Here is a 27,594-nt window from a genome sequence, read left to right as displayed (position 1 = left end):
TGCTGCTTGGCCTGCTGTGTTCATCCAGCCCTGCACCTTGTTGTCTCGGATTCTCCAGCATCTGCAGTTCCTACTATCTCTGATTCAGCTTTAAAGATAGAGCCTGGATGACGTCCCGTGATTTTGCATTGTTTCCTCCATTGGGACAGGATCGGAGATGCTTTCTCAATCTACCATTTACCGTCTTCAATAATTTATATATACATTTTCCCTAACGAACATGTTCAGCGATGTTATTACACACCTCTGGAACAGGTAGGCCTTGAATACAGGTCTCCTGGCCCAGAGAAAGGGACATTACCATTTCACCACATGTCCCTCTTCAACGATTGATACATAATCCGCCGGAGGAGCTCGCGCTTCTTATCCGTACTCTGAGACTTGCCGAGTACGCATGCTCGACGGCTGGGGCTGCACCTGCGCACTGTCGGAGAGAGTGAAAATGGCGGCGACAATGAACGACAGAGATTTGCGAAGCGAGCTGAAGGCTTTGGGTTACGCGGCCGGCCCTATCACAGATAGCACCAGGTCTCTGTACCTGAAAAAATTAGAACAACTGAGGTCCGAAAGGAAACAAAAGGGAAAAAGCAGCCGTGCCCCACGGGTTCGCCAGAGTCTCCGGCAGCGGGAGGCTGAGGCCCCAGACCCAGATCCGGATCCAGCCCTGGCCCCGGAGCAGCCGAGGAGAAGGCCGGCCGCCGCCTCCAGAACTAGGGCTGAGTTCAGCCGCCAGCAGGCCGACGCTGTGTCTGACACTGCTACCACACAAAATACAGGGACGTCGGCTGCATACCTTACAGATAGACTCCATGAAGGGGATATTGGGGATAGGGAGGAATCGGACAGCCTGAGTTCCCATCGGTACACGGGGATTTTCAGCAGCTTCTATTCGGATCCGTTTACCAGGAAACCTGTCAACTCATATTCAGATCGCTACATAGGAACATCTGGCAGCCTGATTTCAGATCCATACACCAGGAAATCTGTCACTTCATATTCTGAGCGATATACAGGGGCATCTGGGAGCTTGACTTCAGATCCCTATACCAGGAAACCTGTCACTTCATATTCTGAACGATATGCAGGGGTGTCTGGGAGCCTCGGTTCAGCTCCGTATGCAGAGACGTCGGGCAGCCTGGGTTCAGATTCACACAATAGGATAACTGGCAGCCTGTATTCAGATCGCTACAGTGGGGAGAGTCTGAATTCAGATCTATGTACAAAGAATGCAGGGACGTCGGGCAGCCTGAGTTCAGATTCACACAATGGGATAACTGGCAGCCTGTATTCAGATCGCTACACTGGGACGAGTCTGAATTCAGATCCATATACAAAGAAATCTGACAGTTCATATTCGGATCCATACACAAGAAAATCCGATAGTTTGTATCTAGATCCATATACAGGAAAATCTGACATCGTGAGTTTGGATCAATACACAAGGAAATATCAGAGTCTGAAATCCAATCTGTACACAGAGAAATCTGATAGCTTGTATTCAGGTCAATATGCAGGGAAATCCGAGAGCCTGAGTTCAGATCAACATGCAGGCAGATTTAGCAGCTTGTATTCTGATCGATATACAAGAAATTCAGGCAGCCTCCCTTCTGACAGTCGCTATAGAGGAAAGTCAGACAGTTTGTGGGAGAATCAACGCTACAGAAGAGGAACTGCTGCTGGGCTTCCTAAGAAGGGGGTACAAAAACGCAAGAATTGTCTAGACAAATTTGAATTTTACTTGTCATGGTTTCTGTACATCGCCACAATTATCCTGTGTCTGGTTCTGTTGGGGTTAATCTGTGTCAAAACCTTACAGTTGCTTGAAGAATCTGAAGAAGACATAGATGAAAACAGTAAGTCCACAATTGCTTTTAGAAGTAATTCATCATTGTTTGTTTACAGCTTTTGGTTGGAGCACAAAACAAAAATATCATATAAATACTGAGAAATAAAATTGAAATACTGCAAGGGGTAATTTAACTCAGTTGAGGTGTAAACATAAGTAGAAATTTGAGAGCTTAGTGGCTTCAGCAATTGATAGAACATAGGAAATTGACCCCAAGAAATTCCAACTCTTTCTCGAATCCTGCCCCATGCCATGATGACTTTAGAACTAATTATTTATTCCTCCTAAAAATTGAGTGATAATAAGAGATAAAATATTCAGTAAAATCATTTTCAAACCCCCCAGGCCACTAAAACTAGTCAAGAGACCACATAGACCTTGCATTGTTCATTAATATGCTACTCAATGTAGAAATCAATAGATTTTTGGATATTGATGGACTGAGGGTAGTGCAGATAGGTGATGATCAGCCATCACCTTCAGACTCAAAAGAGCGGAATTACTTCCTCTAGATCTTATTTTATCTTAGCAATTATGCAATGTCTACCCCAGCCTACTCCTTCGTGAAGGTATGTTGAGAGACTGTACCCACCACTAGTCTGTAATGTATTCCACAAGCGCACAACTCTCTGTGGATAGAAGGTCAGAAATCACATGACACCAGGTTATAGCCCAACAGGTTTATTTGAAAGCGCAAGCTTTCAGAGTCTTACTCCCTCTAACACAGTGTGATTTCTGACCTTGTCCACCCAGTCCAACACCGGCACCTCTACATCTTTGTGTATAGAAGAATTGACACACATCCAGTTTGTTTCACTCTTGGATCATTTCACCTTTCTCCCGCTCAGGTCCAACATGTTAAACTGAAATATATCAATGGAGTGCTATCCAGGCTGCTAATTATTTAATGAAAACTAATTTGATCAAATCTACCAGAGTAGCTGAGGTCTTTTTCAATTAGGAATCATTCTTATAGCTGTTTTCCCAGGCCACTGTATCATTCACCAAAATTGCTTACACTACTTCAGATGTACTCCAATCATTTCTAAAGTTTTAGAGTAGATTTGTAGCTTGGATTGTGGATGTTGTGGTTGGTTGGATCGCCAAGCTGGTTCGTTGTTGATGTTTCATTACCCTGCTAGGTAACATCATCAGTGCAGCCTCCGATGAAGCGCTGTTGTGTTTTCCTGCCTGTCGTTTAAACTCTGGTGTCCGTTGAGCTGGATTACCTCACTTCCAGTTTTCCTTCACAATGGAATGAATATGGGGTCTAGCTCTATGTGTTTATTAATGGCTTTCTTAGTGGAGAACCAGGCCTCTAGGAATTCACGTGCTTAAAATAAATTTAAAGTAATTTTAAAACAATTTTCACATCGATCAAAGTAAGTTTAAAACAGTAAAAATGTATTGCAATTTTTAGTATCGGTCACATAAGAACATGTTCTTCTGTATTGCAGAACTTTGAGCATTGCTGTAAAAAGACACATTTTATAGAAGCTATTTGTCTTGCATCCATCAGGACATTTTATAACAATTCAAATTCAAGGGGCAAACCAGTATTATTGCTGTATGAGAGCAGAGTGCTGTTTGGTTGTCAAACAGACACTGTTGGAGGTCTGCCATGCAAAATGAACCCATTAATGCTATTTGACAATTAAAAGTCAGGCTTTGTTTAAATTTCAAGTCAAAAAAGGGCTTTTGTGGTACATAGGTAATGTCCCTACCTCTGAGCCAGAAGGCACAGGTTCAAGTCCCACCTGCTCCAGAGGTGTGCAGTAATATCTCCGAACAGAGTGATTCGACCATATCCTAACTTTCAAATCAGGCAGCTTGAATTTGTTCGGTCTGAGTATTGTGCTGAGAAATGGTCCAGTAAGTAGCTGTCACCTATTTTGCTCAGTTGAAACAGATACATGTACATGTGTATGTTCTTTCTGTCTGTGAAGAGCAGGGTTCTGTGTTTTAATATATGTAACTTCCAGTGCACACAAGTGCATGATACTGTGAGCCTGATTGACAAACAGTTTAGGATCATCAATGTAATTCCTTGCACATTCAGAATATCCAATAAATGTTGCTTTGCAGATGTTGTCCAATTGTGTGGTCAGTACTTTGCTCATTGTGAACAGCCAAAAGGAAATTCTGTTTGGTAGGATGTGCTTGTCTTTGGCTTGTTGGGCTATACACCTGGCATCACATCAGTACTTGAATCTTTACAATATACTCCTCTGTGTGATTTTTCAGAACATGTTTTTTGCATGACAGTAGTGACCTGTTAGTGGCAGACATCCCTTTTGCTGCTATGACATTATAATGATGTGAAACAACTAGCTTCATCTGTTGCTCAGTTATTGAGGTACCATAACTTCGGGTAGTCTGGGCCCTTCTCAGGACCAGGGCATTCCATTGGTTTGCAAATACATAGTGAGAAATGGTCTGATTTTGGTAGCTATTATCTTGCAGGATGGCTCTGATATGACTTTAATTAAGCATAAAGTTTGCAGAGCAAACAAATGGCTCAGGCCTCATCTACAAGGTTTCAGATAAGGCCAGTCTTGTAGCACATGAAACTGTAGGTATCCCAAAGTGTATACTGACCAGTGAGGATAGGTTTGTGGTAGATAGTCATAGTAGACACCATGGCTAATGCCTCAACTAGTATATTGAGGAAAGGGAGTCCATTTGGCTGTTTCATTTCAAAGGTGATTTTCAGAGCTGGTTGACACCCATTAAGGTACGTAAGGAAATTCTTATATGCAGCTACAGATTCAAATATAGCAAACACATCAACATATTCAAAGTATGCAAAGGCTAGGAGGCTAGGGGTTCTTTGAAGACAAGATACCTATAGAATCCAACGGAAATATTTGCTTATACTGAGCCTAGTGAGAATCCTATGGCACACTTTCTATTTGCGCGTACATGCCATCATCAAAGTTGAACTGAACTGAACAAGTTGCTTAGTTCTAAGTGCAGTAAATACTGATTCACACAAAAATGGCAGACCAGGATCGCCATAATATAGTGTTATGGTGCAGATGTCTTTCATACACTGGTGGATAGACTCGCAATGTCAAATGAACACATGGACACTGCATTGTGATCAATATGCAAGTCCTGTGTAGTCTTCACAAATGTCAAGGGCTCCTTCGCTGTGTAAATGGAGAACATGTTCAAAATTGCTTGTAGCAGTTTATCCAACTGCGTATCCAGTTATGCAGATTTAGTTGTAGGTTAGATAGTAACGGGCCATCAAATTTGTGTGTCCATGCATACAAAGGAGCACTAAACCTTGAAGAAGAGTCCTGTCGTATATCACCTGACAGTTTCTTGCTCTTGCACAAGTCCAACAATTTTTCTTTTAGCTTGCTTTTGCATAAGGTTGTCCAGCCATGCTGAGTGGCAGATCCAATGGATACATATTTGGACATTGACATTAAGAATAGTGTGCATTTTGTTGACATAGATGACTTGTTAAGGATGACTATCCTGGTCCCTTTCTTGGGTTTACTGATTGTATGTCCACATTGATCTTAAGGCCTTGCAGTGCTGTCAGACATTCAAAAAAGTTGCATGTGAAAATTAAATACGTGGTTTGGAATCTTGCAATATCAGCTTGGCACGCCTTCAAGGATTTGCTGTGGTGGAATAGCTGGAAGTAGAGATGTTCAAATTCAGCAAACATCTCTCCCTGTTTGATTTGGGATGAAGGCATGTCAAAGCAGAAAACTAAAGAACTGCACATGTTGGAAATCAGAAACATAAACAGAAATTGTTGGAAAAACTCAGCAGGTCTGGCAGCATCTGTGGAGAGAAAGCAGAATTAACATTTTGGGTCCAGTGACCCTTCTTCAGAACCCTTCTGACAAAAAGTGAAACCAGGTACAAGGACAAACACATCAGTTTATCAGACAGTGTGCAGTCAGAGAGATTTATCACATGTTTAGAGAAAAAGTTAATTACATTGTCAGTTCACTTCTGTCTAAGTAAGCTTATGGTGGGATCGTGTTTTACATAGATACTCTCTATGGTGCAGTCATCAATTGAAGCAAGACAGCAGAATAGATGGATCAAATGTGTAATTAATGTCTCATATCTAAATGTTGAATGTCCTTTAGGGAAGAAAATTTGCCATCCTTACCTAGTGTAGCCGCTACATGTGACTCTAGACCCACAGCAAAATGGTTGACTCTTAATTTCTCTCTCAAGTGGCCTACCAAGCCATTAAATTTGAGAGGAATTAGGGCTGAGCAATAAGTGCTCATCCAGCCATCCCATGGACAATGTTTTAAAAAAAGAATTTAAAAAATTGTGCACTTAAAACTTAAGTACAGCATAGAACCTGGTGTAAACTAGTAACCCTGTTACCAATCTATTCAAAAATGTGAGCGGCAGGTGAAGCTAACCGTAGTAACCAATCTGCACTTGCAATACTTGCAACATTAAATGCAATTCTGAAATTAAACAACGCTAGCTGCATAATCCCGAGTCACAAGTTATACTAACAACCAATTTAGGTTGTCTGTCCGATTGTCATCAGGCAGTGTGGTGCACTTGTGTATTGGTAGCTACATATACTATAATACATGCGGCCCTGTTCGTTGTAGACAGAAAGAACATGTACACAAACTTGCATGTTTTAACTTAAGTGACAGTCATTCGCTGGCTTGTTTCTCAGGACAACATCTGGATCAATCAGGGTCAACCTGCCTGATTTAAAACTTAAACAAAAAAACAACATTTATACTCACATATTCTTTATTCCAGGGTATAAAATTTATGAAGAATTGCAGTCATCTGAATTGCTATATAATTCTAGATGTGCTAAAGGCAAATATCAATATGATAGTGTCATCAAAGCCAACTGTATCCAAGCTCTTCTTGAACAATTAAACATACACAATGTTGCCCAGCTTGAATCATCTAGGTTGCTTTTCTAATTTATTTTAAATAACCCTTTGTGTAAGGCTCAGTTACATGCATAAATTTTTAAATAATTCATCAGTTCTATTTTTGAGCTTCCAGCGTATTTGTGACCTTAATTCTGAATTCCTGTTATCTTCTAAATCCTTTGTGCTACCAAATTAGATTTTGAATATTTCTGTAAGCAAGACCTTTTGACTGTTTGTTTGTAATTATTTTATCATGAATTGTTCTGTAATAATTAATTGTTTTTCACCCATTTTTCCACACATCAAACTGAAAGCTATTGCGGGAATCTTCTGCATGGCATGAAAATTGGATAAACGTCCATCTGACAAACAACGAAACTCTGGCTGGTCTGTCTTTTATGTAGGTTTACATACAATACCCAGTACAGCATAAGTGCAGACTTCTCCCTTCTGAAGACCTGTACCAATCTGGTGGAAACTGGTTCTTACAGGTTTTTTTAATCCTTGCATTTGAATGTGTTTTATAACACACCTCTATGGCCATCATATCCCAAAGTGGAACTTGAACACAGATTTTCTACCCCAGAAGTAAGTACACTGTGCCACTTGACTGCAATATTACTGCTTTAACAGATATTTGTAATTAATCTGAGCAGACATGTTATGACACATTTAACGGGTAGATGTGACTTGTACTCAGTTCACTGGCCAAGAGGTAGGGACACTACCTGTCGCACTGGCAATATACATTCAGTGGAAATAGAATTTGTAGCATTAGCTTGGTAAACCAAGACAGTTGTATTAAACTTTCTCATGTGATTCTATATAATATATAATCTATGGTTGTCTTTCATTTTAGTTAAAATGTTGCCAGTGGATTGCAAAGGGAAAACAGATGCGGTGAGTAACTATTTTCTTTTCAATTATTATTAACACTTCGACGATCAATTTTAAACAGGAGTATGTTATAAAACTTACAGAAATCTAAGTCTGATATTCACTCCATCCTTCACAATGTTAGGAGGTATTGGTAATATTAAGAAGGTACATTGGAAGTGCATGGATCTTTTTGTGCAATTGAGCAAGATTCTGTCTCCAATCAACTCCTATATGTTTCACAGTATTAAAATCACCTTAAACCTTAGTTGTGAATTTATAAATGGTATTTTTTTCTAGATTTCATTACTGCCAAAATAATTACAAAAATGCCTGTAGGTAACAAAACAATTCTGAAACTTCTCAGCAATGATCTTTGTGGGAGTTCTGTTCTCTGCCTTAGCACAGGAATAGTCTGATTTTTGTTAGAAAGAGCAGTTAGCTTTTTAGCAAAACTAATGAAGCACATAGAGTGTTTTCTGAATAGTTATAGATCTAGTGTATATGTCAAAAAAAGATTTTTAATCAATCTGTTTGGAAATGTTATGGCATATTTTCGGGACAGGAGGGCTTGAACCCAGATTTCCGGCTGGAGGTAGGGAAATTACCAGTTCATTATGAGACTCTTTATACACAGATTCTACATTGACAACTTTGGTTGATTCTTGTTCAAATTCTCTTGTAATAAATGAAGTCTATTGGACAGTGTAGAAGAAAAACGTAAAATTATGAGAGAGTGTGAGAGAATGAGCAACGGATTTTAAGCGTTCCTGCCAGTGTTGGGCAGTTGTAATGTTTTGTGGTAGATTCAGATCATCATTAATTTAAATTGAAGACCTAGTTTATCCTTTTCACAGCTCATCTGGATCCATTATGCTGTACTGCTGAACAGATATCGGTGATATATGTATATGCTGACTTGTACTATGTACCTACGTGTTCAAAAATGCGAACATCCACAGGCTGATATTTTGCAAAGCATTAATAACTCACTAGAGGTCGCTGTTATGTACTAGATATACAGTGCAAAACACCAGATAGAGTATCCAGGAAAATGATGTTTGTAGTCTAACGTAAAACTGAGATATTATGCATTACTTTGTTTCTGAATAATGATTGGCTGGATTAGGTAACGTGTGACTGTTCTCACACCAATGTATACTTGATCCAATACAAAATATTTCACTAATTAGGTTAGCTTCTTTAATTTTTGGATTTATATTACATTTTGAGCATTACTTTATTATTTTAATTTCATTTATCAAATCTTACTCTTTCTAGTTTTGCCAAGCTGAAGAACGCAAAATCATAATGCTCATGTTGTCTGAAATGTATGAGTATTTGGCAGAAACAGCAGGTGAGTTGAAGAATAATCTTATATTAGGGAAGTATTCTTACTGTAAATTACTGGCTACAAAAAATGTAAACAGCTAAGGAAAATATGAAAGATCTAAAAAACCCAGTTTAACACCCACTATCTATCATACGGCTTTTTAATGGGGAAAATAAGTTGCTTAATTTAATCAAAATTGTGGATAAGGTGTTGAGCACATTAAAGACTGCATTTAGTAGATTTTTGCAAAGTAAAGATTCTGTAAAAAGGGGAAATGAGGTAGAAAATCAGCTATGATCTTTCCAATAATTGAGCAAACTCAAGAGGCTGTATAATATAATCTAGTTGATAATCTTTATGTTCAAATCAGGTTTTTGTATAAAATGCTTCATTTATTTCAATCACCCTGCATCATTGTACTTAGCCGTCTTGAACTCAGTCTGTTTTTAGTTTTTCATCAGTTTCAAATACCATACTTTCATCAAGATAACCAAGAAGTGTAAGTAGGCAATGTATCACTGCGTTGCCTCGACAGTCACAGGTAGCTTGAGAGTCACAGCGATGACTTGTGTTTCTCTGTAGGAGCATACAGCATCTGTTCAACTACTTTCTGCATCGTTGCATGGATTATAAAATCCATAGGATTACTTGCATTCATGCGAAATTGAGGTCATTCTTCAGCCACTGCTTTAAATTACTCGGGAGAAATAAAATCATAGCATAAAAATGTTTTTTTTTTGGTTGAACCATTTTGGTCATTTGTTCTGTAAGTACTGGAGATGGTGTGAATTACTTCTATAGTGAATGATTGGAGGTGAGTGGTCATTTTGATCAAAACTCCACAAAATGTTCAACCAAAGTTTATTCTCCAAAGCTCCTTTTGATTAGAAGGTGCCATTAGATTGGAATAAAGCAAATGTAATTCCTTTATTCAGAAGCGGAGGAGACAGAAAACAGTAAATTACAGAACAGTTTGTTTAATACTTGTCGTAGGGAAAATGTTAGAAGCTTTAATTAAAGGCATTATAGCAAGGTAAGTTCAAGATAATCAGGCAGAGTTAGCATGGTTTTGTGAAAGGTAAATCATCTTTAACCAATCAATTAGAATTTTTGAGGAAGTAACACATTCAGTGGATAAGGGTGACTTGGGTATATCGTGTACTTAAATTTAAAGAAATAATTTGATAAGGTGCCACATTAACTGTTATTGTGGAAAGTAGAAGCTCGTGGTTTAGAGGCTAGCATGTTGGAATGGACAGAGGATTGGCTGGATATCAGGAAGCGGAGAGTAGGCATAAATAGTTCATTTTCAGATTGACAAGGTACAATGAGTGTTGTGCCACAGAAATTTGTGCTGGGACCTCAATTACTTCTAACTTGTTTAAGTTGGATGAAGACATGGAAGGTATAGTTGCTAAATTTCCTGATATCAAGAAGACAGGTTGAAAAGTGGAAGAGGAAGTAAGGAGGCTACAAAAAGGTTTAAGTGAAGTAGTGGGCAAATGGAGTATAAGATGGAGAAAATGTAAATGTACTTCCATTTTGACAGAAAGAATAAAAATATTAACATTTTGTCTAAATGGTGAGAAATTGCAGAACTTTGTGATGCAGAGATAACTGGATGCCCTGGTGCATGAATTGCATAAGGCAAGTATGCAGGAACAACATGAATTCAGAAACCTTATGGAATGTTATCATTTATTGCGAGGTGCATTAGATAAAAGAAGTAGAGAGGTTATACATGGCATTGAGAGACCATATCTGACTCTTCTGCATAGTATTGGTCAACCTATTTAAGAGAGGATGTAAATGTTTTGGAAGCAGTTCAGAGAAGCTTTACTAACTAATAGCTGTGGAATGGCTATATTGTCTTAGAGGAAATACTAGACAGACTATGCTTGCATCTGCTGGAATTTAGGAGAATAAGAGGCAACTTGATGAAAACATATGAGATCCTGAGGGGTCTTTGACAAGTTGAATGTTGAAATGATGTTTGCTTTTATAGAAGAATCAAGAACTAGGGTCACTGGTTAAAAATCAGAGGTCACCCATTTAAAATAGAAATGAGATGAAATTTCTTCTCAGGTTCATGAATTTCTGGAACGCCCTGCCTGAAAAGGTGTTAGAAATAGAGTCCTTGAATATTTTTAAGATAGATTCTTGTTAAGTAAGGTGAAAGGTTATCCAGGATAGTGTAGATGTGGATTGCGGTTCTTAAATGATAGAGAAAACCCCAAGAGCCTAATGGCCTATTTCTGCCGTTCATATGTTTACAACGCTAAATGCAACACGCACTGAAAATTGGGAGGCAGTAAACATGGGCTTCACCTGATCATATTCTGCCTGTTAAACGTGTTGTTCAAAGTAACTAATGGTGCTGTTTAAATTGTTTGAGGGACAAATGTTTATGTAAAAGGATATGAGGGTAAGCTGTTTGTGGGGTGTTTTTCCCTGGAGCACTGAGGCTGAGGGGTGACCATATAGAGGTTTATAAAATCATGAGGGACATTGAATAGCCAAGGTCTTTTTTCCAGGGTAGGGGAGTCGAAAACTGGAGGGCATAGGCTTAAGGTGAGAGGGGAAAGATTTAAAAGGGACCTGAGGGGCAACGTTTTCATGCAAAAGGTGGTGCGTGTATGGACTGAGCTGCCAGAGGAAATGGTGGAGGCGGGTACAATTACAACATTTAAAAGGCATCTGGATGGATACATGAATAGAAAGGGTTTAGAACGATATGGGCCAACTGCTGGGAAATGGCATTAGATCAGTTTAGAATATCTGGTCAGCGCAGATTGGTTGGACTGAAGGGTCTCTATCCATGCTGTATAACTCTGTAACTGAGATGAGGAAAATTTTCTTGAGTCAAAGCGTAACAAACCTATGGAATTCTCTACCAAAGAAAGGTGTGGGGGCAAAGGCACTGACTATATTCAAGAAAGATCTTTTCTAGATTTTTTTGGATATTAAAGACATCAAAGGATGTGGGGAGAAAGCAGGAATATGGCATTGAAGTAGCCATGATCATATTGAATGGCAGAGCAGGCTTGAAGGGACAAATGGCCTATTCCTGCTTCTCATCTCTATGATTCTATGTAATGAATTTTAGGAACCATTGAAGAATTATTTAAAATCACATGCTTATGGATGATAACTAGAAAATAATGTATACAGCTGAATCTCTAATGTGTTGCATTCTTGCACGTAAAAATACGTTCATCTTTATGCTGAAAGCCTTCATTAATTCCTACCTTTCTGAATGCTGTTTACCTTTGTCAGTTACCTGGTTACTCAAAATGTTGCAGGGTATATTATGCGATTGGGGAGGGATTTGGTAGTCGGCAGTGATCAAGCGTAATGTTTCTATCTTGCAGTGTTGTTCATTTCAATCTGTTAGCATTTAGCCAATTGCATTCTCTCTAACTACAGCAATGTGGTATACTGTTAAAATATAACCTGTTACTTTGCTGTACACTGCTTGGGTTTAAAAAAAAGCAATTCTGTATTTGCAGCTATTTTAAAATCTGTCAGCCCACCCCAATGTGCTAATAAATTGCATTCAGCTGGATTTATGCTTTTCATTATGTCAATTAATGTGGAATATTTGAACCCTCAAAATACTTTGAAATTCATTTTTTAGTTGTAAACTGGATGGTTGTGCTAAATGTAATGATTTAATTTTTTTGACTGTAGGTGAGTTTGAGTGTGGATCTGAATATCCCCTGAAGACCAAATGTATGCCAGTCGTTGATGTAAAGAGACATTTAGCAGTAAGTAATGCATTTAATGTAGAAGTATTTTTAAGTTACATAAGATTAGTTAATGGTTATTTGCAAATTATAAAATTAGAAGTTTTAGACTATAAAACATTACTGTGGAAATAAAGAAGACAGGTGAAAACCAACTATGTAATATTGCCGTACAGTGTTAATATATTCATTGAAAATTCCTTTGTCCACCATGATATCGTTAACATTAACTCATTTAAAAGAAAATGGGTGTGAGATTTTTAAATAGTGAACCAAGGAGTTCATAAAAAGATGCTACAGCTGTTGCATACTAATATTGTGCATAACAAATTCGTTGCATTTAGTGAATATTGATGGACAGGAAAGAGAATTGACATTAAAATAATGTACAGACCTATTGTCGAGGTGTGCAATGGAAAGATCACAATTACTGTATAATAACTCCTACACAGTGGTCATCATTTTATCATTGGATTGGTTCCATTGGAACTATGTGTTAGCGAGAGCTTAGGAATCCAAAGAATATATACTTAAAACAAATTGGTCAAAATGCCGTGTGTATTTATTTACAAGATCACCTGAGGTTTGGAGCTGTAAACATCTAGCAGCGATATTTGTTTTTACACGGTCAAACCATATTTGTGACTTTTATATTCCTGGTACAAATTTAGATTTACTGTTCTTTGCTACGTGCATACCAGGAAATGGTACACAATGGCAGTGATTTTTCCAGCCATTAACTGTAATAGATTAAAAAAAATTGTGGGCTGAGAGGGCAAACTTTGCAATATATGCTCCAAGTTCACATGAAGGAGAGAAATGTAAACATTTTTAGTTCTGTGTTATTGTTCTGAATATTCTGGGCATTAAAACATTTTAGAATCTGTTTTTCCACTGCCTTTAAGTAATGTTCTAACTTTGCTTCTTCCTCTACATGGATTATGTGCAACTAATGTAAATTGATCAAACTTTCTAAATTCTGTTGCTGAAATGTTCCAATAATGGATCTTTTATTAAGCTAGTCAAGCTGGTTGTTTTGTCTTGGATGCTGTTGGAACCTCATCGGTGTTGTTGGAGCTGCACCCTGCTTGCAAGTGAGGACTATTATATCACAGTCCTGACTTGGGTTTTGAAGATGGTGGACAGACATTGGAGAGAAAGGAGGCAGGTTATTCACTGCGGGATTCCTAGCCTCTGACCAACTCTTTGTAGCGCTGCTGGGCCAGTTCAGTTTCTGGTTGATGCTAACCCCCAAGATGTTGATAGTGAGGATTTGTTGATGGTTATGGTACTGGATCTCTAGTGAAGACAGTTAGATTCTTTGTTGTTTGAGATGGTCACTAGTACCACATTGCGCCAGGCAATATTATTTGCCAGTTAGCAGCCCAAGTCGGGATGTTGTCCATATCTTGTTGTATATGAACATAGGCCACTTCAGTGTCTGAGGCATTGTAAATATTGCTAAGCATGGTGCAATTGTTAGGGAACATTCTAGCATTGAAGCAGCTGAAAGTAATTGAGCCTAGGAATTCCTGCAGTTCGCAATCATCATAAGCATTTACACTTCTGACTTTATGATGGAAGATTATTGAGTAGTTGAAGGTGGGTATGCCCTACCTGAGGAGTTTCTGAGCCATGAGGCCTGAGTTCAAGTCCCACCTGTTCCAGGGGGGTATGTAATTATATGTTTGAACAGGTTGATTAGAAAATATCTACCCTGAAGAGTTTGGGCACTATGGTATTGTGGTAATGTCTCTGCCTGTTGACCCGGAGGCTTGGGTTCAAGTCCCACCTGCCTCAGAGGTTTTTTTTTTTTATTCACTCATAGGACACGGGCATCGCTGGCTGGCCAGTATTCATTGCTTGTCCCTAGCTGCTCTTGACTGAGTGGCTTGCTAGGCCATTTTAGAGGGCAGTTGAACATCAACAACCGTACTATGGCTCTTGAGTCCTATGTAGGCCACAGCAGGCAAGGATGGCAGACTTCCTTCCCTTAAGAACATTAGTGAACCAATTTGTTTTTCCAGCAATCAGCAATGGTTTCATAGTCATCAGTGGATCCTTAATTCCAGATTTTTTTGTTTTTATTTAATTCAGTTCCACCATTTGCTGTAACAGGATTCAGACCAAGTGCCCACAATATTGAGTTCTGAGGAAGGGTCACCAGACCCGAAACTTTAACTCTGATTTCTCTTCACAGATGCTGCCAGACCTGCTGAGCTTCTCCAGCAACTTCTGTTTTTGCCCCAGAATATTAGTTGAGTTTGTGATGTATAGTTTATATCTCTGAGCAGGTTGATTTAAAAAAAATGCCCTGAGGAGTTCTTACAGTGAGGTCTTGGGTCTAAAATGAATGGCCTCGAACAACAACTATCTTGCTTTGTTTAGTGTGCATATTTTCTACTCATCCTGTTCAGAGATGTTATGACACCATTGGAGCAGGTGGAACTTCAAGCCATGCTGGTTGGTCCGAAAGTAGGAACACAACTGCTTTCACTACAAGAGCCCTTGCACAAAGTACAGATATTTTCTAATAAACCTGTTAAGAGATATTATTACCTGGACTTGTAATCTGGTATCCCAGCTCAGAGGTATGCACACTACCACTTCACCACAAGAGCTCTTGCACATAGTATGTTTTCTTTTTTTAAAATCCATTTTCTAATCAATCTGCTCAACATTGTTATTACACACCTCTGGAACAGATGGGTTTTGAATCCAGGCCTCCTGACTCAAAGGCAGAGATTCTACCATTGCATCACAAGAGCCCTCTTGCACAAAGTATAATTCTAGTGAGTGGAGAGTTTTAGACTGATTTGAATTGACTCCAATTTTGCTACGTTCCTGGATTCCATACTCTACCACATGCTGTCTTGAAGTCAAGGTCACCGTCACTTCATCTCTGGAGTTCAACTGTTTTGTTCATGTTTGAACCAAGGCTGTAATTAGCTCAGGACCCTAGTGGCCTTGTTAGGATCTAAACTGAGCATCAGTGAGCAGGTTATTGTTAGCAAGTGCAGCTTGGAGCACTGTTGATGTACCTTTCCATTAATTTGATTGAAAGCAATTGTCCAAGTTGGATTTGCCTTTTCTCCCTTTGTAGATTGGGCATACTTCAGCAATTTACAACGTTTCCAGGTAGATGCCATTGTTGAAGTTGTATTGGAACAGTTAGGCTAGGGATGTGGGTAGTTCTACTACCGTAAGACTTGAATACCATTGCTTGATGTTATCAGGACCCATATCTTTACAGTGTCCAGTGTTTTCAGCCATTTCTTGATATCAAGTGATGGGAATCAAAATGGCTGAAAGCTGACATTTGTGATTCCAGAGACGTAGGGAGGTGGCTGAAATGGATCATCCACTTGATCATCTAGTTCCAGCTAAAAGTGCATGCTAATGCTTTAGCCTTCTCTTTGGCAGTGATGTGCTGTGTTTGCCCCGTCATTGAGAATGGGGATATTTGTAGAGTCATCTTCTCTTGTTAATTGTTTAATTGTCCACTGCCATTTACAATGAATGTGGCAGGACTGCAAAGCTTTGGTTGGATCAGTTGACTGTATAATTGCTTAGCCCTGTCTATCACAAGCTGCTTTCATAACTTAGCATGCATGTAGTACTGTGTTGTTGCTTTACCAGTTGACATCTCATTTTTAGGTATGGCTGGTGCTGCTCCTAGCATGCCTTCCTGCGTTGAACAAGGAAGGGTTGGCTCCCCCAGCTTGATAGTAATGGTAAAGTGGAGGACCTGCCAGACCATGATGTTCAGATTGTGATTGAATGAGTTCTGTTGCTGATGGCCCACAGCACCTCATTAATGCCTAATTTTGAGTTATCGGATTTGTTTGAAATCTGTGAATGACCTACATGCTGAGAACCAGGAGCACCAAACGCTCTCTAAAGCGTGTGTAAAAGCTGATATAAGCTTTTAGGTGGCTTTGGAAACTAGTTTATCAAGCAATATTTATTGCTCTTCTAGCAATATGATTTCCCTATGCTGATAATGAAACATGACTACCAGCACATTTCATAAGGGACAACTTACTACTGTTTTTCTTCATTTTCATTAAATGTTGATTTTTGTTATTGAAATTGTAAGGTTCGGTAACAGGAATATCTCATTGTCAAATTATTTGTAGGTTTGAATCTTAAATAAATACTGAAATTTTCTCTTGAAAATTATCAGTACCATTTTGATGGTGGAAAATTGAAACTTGTACAGGGACGTGAAACTTAATAGCTTGAATAATTTTTAAAAGTGTCCTTATTTATATTTGTTTACTCACTAATATTGCTTTCCTAGACTGTTAATATATCTAATCTAGAAAAATTTAATGAGGCACTGCAGTGGATCATTCAGAGCACCCGCGACTTTGGGATTAGGTGAGTTGTGTTTTCGTCCATCGTCCAAATTCTAATTGAAATAATCAACAGTATTTGAGTGCATAAAATAGAACATAACATCCTGTAATTGTGCAAGGGATTGTGCTACCTCTGTCTCACTGCGTTGTTGACAATTCTTTAAATGTTTAAAACAATGGATAATTGAGACACAATCCTTGACTATTTTTTTGGCCAGATTTACAATGTTACTTCTATCTCATTTCTTGGCTAATATTTTCCCTTCTGGAGAGGTCAACCAGCTTCCCTTTTTTGAGAGTGGATGTCAACTAATTTCCTGGCCCTCACTGCCGAGCAAGTTTGCCTTTTCATGTGCCAATTAACTTAAGAGCTGACCAGCAAGCTTCTCGGCCTATCACAGCAGCAACAGCCTGCCTTATTGGAAACTGCCAGCCAATCAGACTGGCAACTTCTGGGTCCTAAAAACTGTGTGTTGAGGGCAGTTCTTTAGGAAATCCAGTGTTTTAGTTTTGCTTCTGGTGAGATGGGTGTTATGTATAGGAGGATTAAGAGTCAGAGGTAGCAGCTTGCCTTCGATTTCCTCAAATTGGGATTATTGGATGTCTCCATCTCTTGTCCCCCTGCACCTCCTCACTGTGATAGAAGTATGAATAACATTTTAAAGGTTTCTCTCCTCCATTGAAAGAACTTTCAGGACAATGGCATGTGGTTGATCATTTTGACCGAGAACTCTCCTTATAATTCTTAGAACCTGGAATAGACAAAATATTAACAACTTCAAGAAATTGTTTCTTTATTTTATAAATATATATAATTCATATAGTGATGAAGCTTCTATTTAAAATTATTTCCAGGTAATATGATGTATGATATAAACAGTGGGTTGACTTCAGCTGGCCTCATAATTCATGCTATTGTGATTATAGATTACAGAGACATTTACTGGTCATCCATAATAAAGATTGTCATGTAAAATTTGAATAATAGACTTGAATCATTTTTATGTGTTGTAAAAAGTTTTAAAAACATTGATTGTTGCAGGCATTCCCTTGAAGAAAGTTTACGTAATTGTCTTTTTTATATCTACTTGCAGGCTAGTTGGTGAAGATTCTGAAACATTAGTGACTTCAGTGGATCAAGTAAGCTGTCTTGAATCCACTCGTCCACAGATGAATTTGTATTGTCGCCTCCGTCACGCTGTTTATACTATTCTTCACAGAATGTTAATCTTTATCTTGGGTAATTTACACTACCATTAATATGTCTATAATTTGGTATACTGCTTTAGATTTAAAAATTATCAGCCACACAGTAATTGATTTTTTCTCAGGGCAATGACAGGACAGTGACAGATTTGGTAACAATTCTTGGAAAGATAATTGTTAAAATAAATTGTCAGATAAGAGCAGTACACATGGTTATTTCTAACAAGAAACTAGCAGGAGTCATTCTCTGAATTTAAATCTCATTTTTCTTGCATTATGAGTTTGATATGTGGGAAAAATGTGATCTACCGTTTCTACATTCGTTATTTTTAGAAGATTATCTTCTCAATTGCTCAAATTATTTAATATTAACAACGGTTTTCCAACTACCTCAATACATGAAATTAAAAATACTTATTCGGTTGTTCATTACAACAAATATATTATTCTAACACACAATTTTACCTCTATAGTATGATTATTGTAGCGGAATACTCATAACGTATTGCTATAAGATGACTGCATTTTAGCAATAAGTTGGGTAATGTAAATAATTAGTAAGGTTTCTCACATGAGTTTACTAAACCTGATAGTATCTAGGTTCAAAAGTCAGAAAGGGGTTGTGTTAAGTTTGCAGCAGATAGTGTGCTGTCAGAGATCCTTGAAATGCTCCTTCCAATGAGCGCTAACTGCTTCTCTATCCCGTGTGTGCGCCACTTCATTCTTGGCATTCAGTGGTATAGGTCCTTGAGTGGTTGAGATAGTCTTGACTAAACTGAATAATCCAAGCACATCATGGCTGTCAACCAATTTCTGGACTTCCAGTGTTCTTTTCATTTGCCACATATCTTTTAGGTCTCAGGCTTTTTGTTGGACCTTAGCCTTCATTTGAACCTTTACCTTCAGTTAGCAGGAGGGCAGAGAAAACATTACAAGGTTGTCCTCAAAGTTCCCTGAAGAAAATACAACATCCCCACCAACTTGTGGGAGTCTCTTATAAGACCACAAAAATTGAAGAAGAAGCATTCCAAAAGGTGCCAGCTATTCTAAGCATCTCCAAAAGACTCCGGTGTTAGCAATCACAAAGCAGTGGAAGGAGCATACAAAAGCCCCAGCATCCCATCCACCCATCTTCCTTCCATGATAAGTCAGAAATAGGGATGTGCAATCATCAGCAAACAACGTTCAGCACCATTTGTGAGGATTCAGATGCCGAAGTGGACAATGTTCAAATGCGGCAAGATTTGGAAAACATCCAGGTTTGAACTGACAAGTGGCAAGTAACATTCACGCTAAACAAATGCCAGACAATGACCATCACCAACAAGACGGAATCTGACTATCACCTCTTGACATTTACATGCATTACTGTCATGAATCCCCCACTATCAATATCCTTGGGGTTTCTATTGACCAGAAACTGAACTAACTAGCCATATAAATACTGTGGCTCCAAGAGCAATTCGAAGGCTAGGAATCCTGAATCCTGCAGGTGGACTGCAGCTTTCAAGAAGGTAATTCAACACCACCTTCTGAAGGGCAACTAGGGACAGACAATAAATGCCGGCAGACCAGTGACGCCCAGTTCCCACAAAATGAATTAGAAAAAAAGAGCAACTCACCTTCTAACTCCCCAAAGCTTCTCTATATTATCTGTAAGGCACAAGTCAGGAAAGGGAATAGTCCCTACTTGCCTGGGACTTGAGTGAAGCTGCAACAACGCTTAAGCTTGACATCATCTAAGCCAAAGTGTGGCTTTGTTTGAACCACATCTACAAGCATTCATTCCTTTCAACAGTGCTCAGTAGCTCATTTCCCAGATGCACTGCACAAGGCTCCTTAGCACCTTTCAAACCCGCAACCAATACCATGTAAAACCACAAGGGCAGCAAATATATGGGAACACCACCAATTGGTAAGTTTGCCTCCAAGCCATTCATCCTGACTTGGAAATGTAGTGTTGTTCCTTCAGTGTCATTAGGTCAAAATCCTGAAATTCCCTCCCTAATGGCATTGTGGGTCTACGTACAGCAAATGTACTTCAGTAGTTCAAGAAGGCTGCTCTCCAGGGCAGCTAGGAATAGGCAATAAGTGCTGGCCAGGCCAGCAACACCCACATCTCACGAATGATTTTTTTTAAAAAAAATTACCTACCCCACCTGTGATGGGTATTGCAGATTCAGTATTGTACTGTTTAGACACCTCAGTACCCACTACTCTGGAGTGGAAGAAAGTCATCTTCAGCCTTGATTGATTTCAGACTGGTCCGATTTGAACTTGTGTATTTTGGATTGTTAATCCAGGTGTCTCAATTATTAGGTCAGTAGCATAATCACTGCATATAGCAATGGTGGATAGAGAGGTGAGCTAGCAGCCTTCCAAGCAGATGACCCAGGCTTGATTCCTAGCCATCACAATTTGGCAATTTTAAACCAAAGAATTGGAAAATCCAAAGACAATAGGAGTTTGATTAAGCGGTCTTATGATGCAGTGATTGTGTCCCTACCTCTAAATCAGGAGGCCCAGGTTCAAGTCCCACCTGCTGCAGAAGTGTGTAATAAAATCTCTGAACAGTTTGACTAGAAAATACCTCTCATCATTGCATCACAATACTCTATTGTCAATGTCCATATCACAGTGTTCACTTTTCCGAACTCTCTGATTCCTTCCTTAAATTTCATCACCATTAAAAGCTTCCTCATAACCCACTTCCAGATGAATGTCCAGTATCCAAGTCCTTAATGATATTAATCATACATTAGTCATAGATTAAGTACTGCATGTAAGGTTCTAGATGAAACTCTGAGATTTTGTTATATTGCAAGTATTGATGCAACAATGTGCATGTAAATGGGTTGATTAGAAAATAGTGATTTTGGGGCGGCATGGTGGCTCAGTGGTTAGCACAGCTGCCTCACAGCACCAGGGACCCAGGTTCAAATCCACCCTTGGGCAACTGTCGGTGTGGAGTTCACGCATTACAAAAAAGTTGCCAAAAATAGAGTTAATGAACTTTGTGCTGTATTTTTCTAAAGTTTTAAGCTTTTTGTGGATCATGTTGCTACTTCTGAAGTACCAGTTGAAGAAAATGAAGGACCGAGAACAAGCAGTGTATGAAATGGTGAACAAAATTATAGGTACTGTACATTTATTATTTTCTTGTTCTGCATGACCTGTTGCTACAATCATGAATGTTTGGACTTATGAGATACTACTAACATGTGCAAGTGTTCAAATGAATGCAGCTTACCAGGGTTATGTTAGTTTTGTGATTAGCACTCAAGCACCCATGTTCCTTCTCTCATGCTTTCTGTTCCTTGCTGTTATAGTAGTAGTGCCATATTTCTGAGTTGTTGTGTAGAGTTAAACTGGCTAGGATACAGTTCCTTTCTGTTGGTTAATGGCAAATTAGGCTACTTCCAATGTAATTATGAAACTAAGCACTGAGATATAACTTTTCTAACTCAAAAGCATTTTGGAAAACTCCTTTGATAACTCACTCAGTTTATCCAAACAATCTCACATGTCAGGAAAAGCAGGTTAGTGAGAAGTACCTTAACTCATCCAGGCACCAACAGAACCATTACATTTGTAATCAAACCTTCAAAGTTAGGATGGGATGGAATTGGCTACCATCTGAGGGAGCTCTCCTCAGTGGGCTAATATGAACATTCAGTAATGATATGATTGGGCTTGAGATTGATTGTAGAAGAGTTGAATTCCTTCCTGACACCCTCAATGAAGTGTTTCACCTGCAAAATCACCATTTGGTTCAGTGTTGAAGATTGATCAACAATGATGTGACTGTATTTCATTAAATAGTCAGCATCAAAGAAACAAATTGTGTCTTGCAGCTAATAAAGCAAATAAATTTAATTGTGCTATTTGCCTTATGATTATATTACCATTATCAGATTTTTTTTTTTTGGGGTTCACAAATAAAGCTCAATATGTTTTATTTTTAAAACAGCTGTCGTTCGTGCTCACAATCAAGACTGGGAAAAGGATTTAGAACTCATACCTTATATACCTGTCCCCCATGTCCGTGATACATTGATTCAACCTGAGAACAGGTCTGTTATTACAAAAAATACCTTTGTACGATTGTTCGCATGTATTTCTTTCTAAATTCCCACACCCAAGTAAATAGACATCTGGAGCTTTTGCAGCTCCAGCCTGTACTGTTTTTTTCATAGGAAATTAACTGAACATCATCTAGTCATGTGGGAAGATTAATCAACAGAAAGCAATGTAGCTTTATTTATGCACCAAAATCAAAACTTTATTATAGCTATTCATACTATCATCCAAAAATTAAATATCCTTTTTGTTGATGAGTGATAAATTGCTGTATAATTATGCAAATAATATTCCCATGCTACTTTTTAAAATTTATTCATAGGTTGTCGGTTTTGGAGGCTTTTATTTCCAATCCCTAATTGACCTTGAGAAGGTGATGGTGAGCTACCTTCTGAACCGGTGCAGCTCACTTGGTGTTACCACAATGCTGTTAAGGAGTGTGTTGTGGAATTTTGACCCAGTGACAGCAAAGGGGCAGCGACATATTTCCAAGTCAGGAAGCACCACTAGAAAACTGTAGGCTATTGCTGTGCAGTCATCTTTATTTACAACAGATGAGGCAGCCTCTTCTGTGACTTGTATCACTTGCAGCAGTTATACTGATCAAGAAAGTAAAAGTCTACTGGCACTTGTAAGCAAACATTTCGTTTTCAACTATTTTCAGTTGGAAAGTCATGCCTAAAGTTATTTATTTTCTATACAGGAATTTTGCTGTCAACCTAGAGATATGTTGGCCACTGAAACTACGTCCATCATTTAGTTAGCCATAAAAACATCAAAGCAATAACATGACACTATGCAAATGAGAGAAAGGTGTATGAGTAGACTGTACCAAGGCCTGAACTCCATATCTGTTGCCCTCAATAAAATTTATCTGAGCTACACATCTCATTGATTTTAATGTGTTTTGTTTAGAACAGAGTAGATTTTAATTTTAGATTCAGACTTAGTTTTATACTTTGTAAACTTTTCTTTTACATTAGGAAGAAGATGAAGAAGATCTGGGAGAAGGCTGTTGAGTTTCTTGAAGCAAATGAGTCCCGGATTCGTACAGAGACTCAGATAATAAATGGAGAGGATTTCTTAGTATGGAGGTGGACGCAGCCTTCATCCCTCTGTGATTCAATGTGATAAATAACTAAATGTAATGAGCAAGGGGCAGTTAGGAGCCATATTGTTGATGCAGTGCTTTGGCATACCAGCACCGTTTGTAAACACTTGTGTTTCTGTGTGAATTTCTCACACAGCTGTTGATTTTTACTGGTTTATTTGAGAGTAAGGGGTAAGCCACTACCTGATGAGGAGGTAGAGGAATTGAGTGGATACCCTGGGACATCCTGCAATGCTTGTTGACAGATTTTAAAATTATTATTATTCAGTGTTAGGATAAGGAATTTCTAGCAAGGCCTGGATTTGTTCCTCATCCCTAATGTAACTGAGGGGCTTAATAGGGAACTAGAGAAAGCATCTAAAAACCTGTCATGTGTTGATGGACTGGAGTTGTATACAGTTTGACAGGTTTTGTGACAGATTTTTTGACAGCAGTGACAATCCAACAGCCATTAATTTCCATTTTAAGTTCAGTCCTCTTGATGAGATCTGATCTCTCAATATCCTGAATAATTACTTAGTTTATTAGTTCAATAACAGAGACACTAAGCCATAGCTATATTTATTGAAATTGTTAGTGATTTGGAAACAAACAATTTGCCTTTTTCCAAAGCCAGATGATATACTAATATAGCCAAATAAAGTAAGGAAAGGTTATACTGTAAATCTGAGAACGGTAAAATGATGTGTAGCTTTGAACTAGTCCTTCTATTTAAAGGACTTTAATTATGGTTGTCATAGTTCTTAACCATGAAGTTTTAAAATCTTTGTTCGGATTCATATTCTGTGTTGCATAATGTTTAAAATTTGGTTTTATGCACTGACTTTGTGAAAATGATTGTCATTGTATTAGAAAGTTTGTCTTCTGTATATATGTACTGCACTTGCTTTAAGTATTTTATACATTTTGAGGGTAATTTTTTGAAGTTTATGCAACAAAATCTGTTTAATGAAGAGATTATAACATTAGTACGCATCAGTTTTCCCTTTCTGCTGTATACAAATTTGTAGGAAATGCTGATTCTTCCCACCAGTTCCAAACATGCTGAAATCTATTAATTCTACTTGGCTGACCTAGCATTCTTGACCCATATCTGCTCTATTTCTGTTTTTGAACTGTCAGCAGAAACAATAGAAAGTGAAATAACTCCACAAGGGTTGCTATCCTGTCACCAAGTCACCCTTTATTTACACATGCACAGTACTTGACACTAACCAGTCTAGCTCAGAGCCAGTTCTTGGAGTGAACAGAACCCCTGACACTACTGTTTATATCTGTCAGCCAGGACTCCTGATTGGGGCTGTTATCCTGGTCCAGTTAGGAAACTCATATTCAGTGAGGTCCACTTGCCTGACCTCATTCCAATCACTACAGAAAGCATCCCCCCAAAGTACTTCAAAATATTTGTAAGTGTATTTTATTCCGGAAGGGTAATTTTATTTCATAAAATGCAGATTCTTTCCTTTTAAAAAGGATGAAAACAGCATCGTGTTAAGAGTAGTTATGTAATACATGATCAAAACTGATGGTTGAGCTGCAGCTTTAAGTTAACAAGTGCCTGTTAATGTATTTTAAGCTGTCACCTGTGTGAAAATTAAGTGGCTGACATATTTGAAGCCTAATTGGAAATAATTATTAGGTAAGCTATTTGGTAATGGAAATGCAGTGGGCAAGTTTCATCATGATACTTTCTTTTCCATGAATAAGTCATTAAATTAGGATATATCTATCTAAAAGCATTGTGAATGAACTAAAAATGTACAGCATGAAGTAAAATATTTCATATTACACAGTGCCTCATTGAATTGGTATGTAAATGAATTATTGTTTGTATTTTGTGTATATTTTAGAGGATTTGTTTGTACAAACATAGGAACTGCCCCTTTGAGTTTATTCTGCCATTTGATAAAGTCATGAGTGAGTTGATTGTGGCCCTAACTGTACTTTCCTACCTACCCCATATACTCTCTGACTCCATTGTTAGTTGATAATCTATCGACCTCTGCCTTAAAGATATTCATTGAGCATGCCTCTACCCCTTTCTGTGGAACAAAATTTCAGAGGCTCACAAACCTGGGAGAAAATATGTTTTCTTTGTCTTCAATGGGCAATACCTTATTTTTAGGGCTGTCTCTCCTGATACTCCCTGAAAGGTTCACATTGCGTATGCGAAAAGCTTTGCATATGCACACTTTGTGAAACACCGTGCCAGTCAAAAACATGATACCCAAATAAACACAATAAATATGAGGGACAAAATTATGTCATTGGCAGTTTTGCTCTTGTGTACGGAGCATTTATGAGGTGTCAGCAGACATTCTGTTTTTAAACTGTATCCCCTAGTTCTTATGTCTACTACAATGGGAAATATTCTTTTAGGATCCACCCTGATTGGTTCACAGTATCTTTACATACTCGCATGGTGCTAATTTGCTACTTGTTAGGAAGATAAACTTCTTGGGCTTCAGTCACTGTATTCAGTTCTATGATGTATTGCATGTTTTTACTGATTTTACAGGACAGCTTAACTCAATAGTAACACATTAGCTCATTTATTTTAAGTATTGGCTTTTTTATGTGAACATGGATTTTTAATCTTCGCTGTACTGAATTTCACCTTTTTTTGAAGCATTTAATAAAATATTAAAACAATGCTTTTGAATTTATTAAGGATCTGAATCTGATTAAACGTCCAGGTAAATGAATAATTAAGCATGGCGGGAAGGATTAAATGTCTCAACCTAAAGTAAAATTATTTAAAAGTCAATATTAGTAATTTCAAACTTGGTTATTGGTACTGAATTGACATTGTGACTTAAAATACCTATTTTTTGTGATAACCATTTTCAGCTATGTTAATCAAACTTTTACCTGATTACCATTCAAAGATGTCAATGGGTATATTTTTAATGCAATGGATATGTTTAAAATAAATTGCATGTAAAATGTTAGGTGATGATACTGATTCATGGCAAAATTTGCTTTTGGTAACATACATAATAGTCTTCTTATAAAACAATATATAAAACAATGTGACTCATAGAATCCCTGCAGTGTGGAAACAGGTCATTCAGCCCAACAAGTCACTGCCCCTCCAAAGAGCATTCCACCCAGACCCATTCTCCTATCCCCCATGTCTACCAAAACATCCCTGGACACTGTGGGCAATTTAGCATGGCCAATCCACTTAACCTGCACACCTTTGGACTCCAGGAGGAAACTGGAACGCCCAGATGAAACCCACGCAGACATGGGGAGAATGTGCAAACTCCACACAGATAGTCGCCTGAGGGTGGAATCGAACATGGGTGTCTGGCGCTGTGAGGCAGCAGTGCTAACCACTGTGCCACCCCATGAACATGAACATGAACAACCATGAACAACATCCGTAGACAGCATGCTATTTAATTTATTTGAAGTGACAAGTCTACATGTAGGTGTTTTGTTGCACTTGTACGATGAGCTTCAAATACAAGTTTTACTGAAGGGTCTGTGCTGTAGGACTGTATGAACTCTATGTCGTTAAACATTGGGGTCCTCTGAGCATTTCCATTGTTGTTTATGCTTTGAACTTCAACCAGTTTATATATTGAAAACATTTTACCCATGTGCTCACATTGGTGAGGCAGCCAAAGGAACACCAAATTCAGTTTGTGGTTCAACGTGATTTTATTAACAAATATTCTTTATTAAAAACACCATGTGAGCATTTCCCAAATTCCCACAATATTTACTCTCTATCTGTCTGAGAAAAGTGTATTACCAACAATGATCCCCGTGTCTGAGCTGGGCTGTTGGAATCTTGTTCCTCTCCAACGTAGGGCTAGCTGTCTTCCACAAAGGTAGGTCTAATAGGTCAGGGGGAATCTTCTCCTGGGTTGTCTTTAGTTTGCCACACTGTCTTCCCTCAGTGAAGGCTCTCAACAAGATTCAACACACACTGGACTGACTGACAAGGAATTGGGAAAATTTGATTAAAAACACATTTTGAGAAGAGCTTGGCTAAGACCAGACAGAGTTAGGAAAGCTCTCCATGGGTGGAGAAGGATGGGGAGGTGTCTAGATTTGGCCAGGTATATAAGGATAATAATAGATGCCAAATTGATCCCAGGCTGATGACATTATCAGCTGGATTGCCATGAT

General features: G+C 38.4%; 1 protein-coding gene across 1 annotated transcript; it reads left to right on the top strand.

The window, feature by feature from the left end:
• Positions 1-379: 379 nt before the first annotated feature.
• Positions 380-26,213, top strand: LOC109911298 (LEM domain-containing protein 2-like). The gene is made up of 9 exons (XM_048611938.1): positions 380-1,853; positions 7,598-7,638; positions 8,896-8,971; positions 12,638-12,714; positions 16,997-17,076; positions 18,149-18,294; positions 21,296-21,397; positions 22,231-22,333; positions 23,324-26,213. The coding sequence occupies exons 1-9, from the start codon at positions 395-397 to the stop codon at positions 23,469-23,471; spliced, it is 2,232 nt and encodes a 743-aa protein (XP_048467895.1). The 5' UTR covers positions 380-394; the 3' UTR covers positions 23,472-26,213.
• Positions 26,214-27,594: the final 1,381 nt, after the last annotated feature.

This window comes from Rhincodon typus, chromosome 25 (assembly GCF_021869965.1).
Source record: "Rhincodon typus isolate 14 chromosome 25, sRhiTyp1.1, whole genome shotgun sequence".
Taxonomy (NCBI): domain Eukaryota; kingdom Metazoa; phylum Chordata; class Chondrichthyes; order Orectolobiformes; family Rhincodontidae; genus Rhincodon; species Rhincodon typus.
This window is presented reverse-complemented; position numbering and strand designations above follow the sequence as displayed.

Coding starts and splice junctions, on each gene's coding strand:
- LOC109911298 (XM_048611938.1), top strand. CDS start 395: ATGCTCGACGGCTGGGGCTGCACCTGCGCACTGTCGGAGAGAGTGAAA. Junction 1,854..7,597: donor AGAAGACATAGATGAAAACA/GTAAGTCCACAA, acceptor CTTTCATTTTAG/TTAAAATGTTGCCAGTGGAT. Junction 22,334..23,323: donor TTGATTCAACCTGAGAACAG/GTCTGTTATTAC, acceptor CTTTTACATTAG/GAAGAAGATGAAGAAGATCT.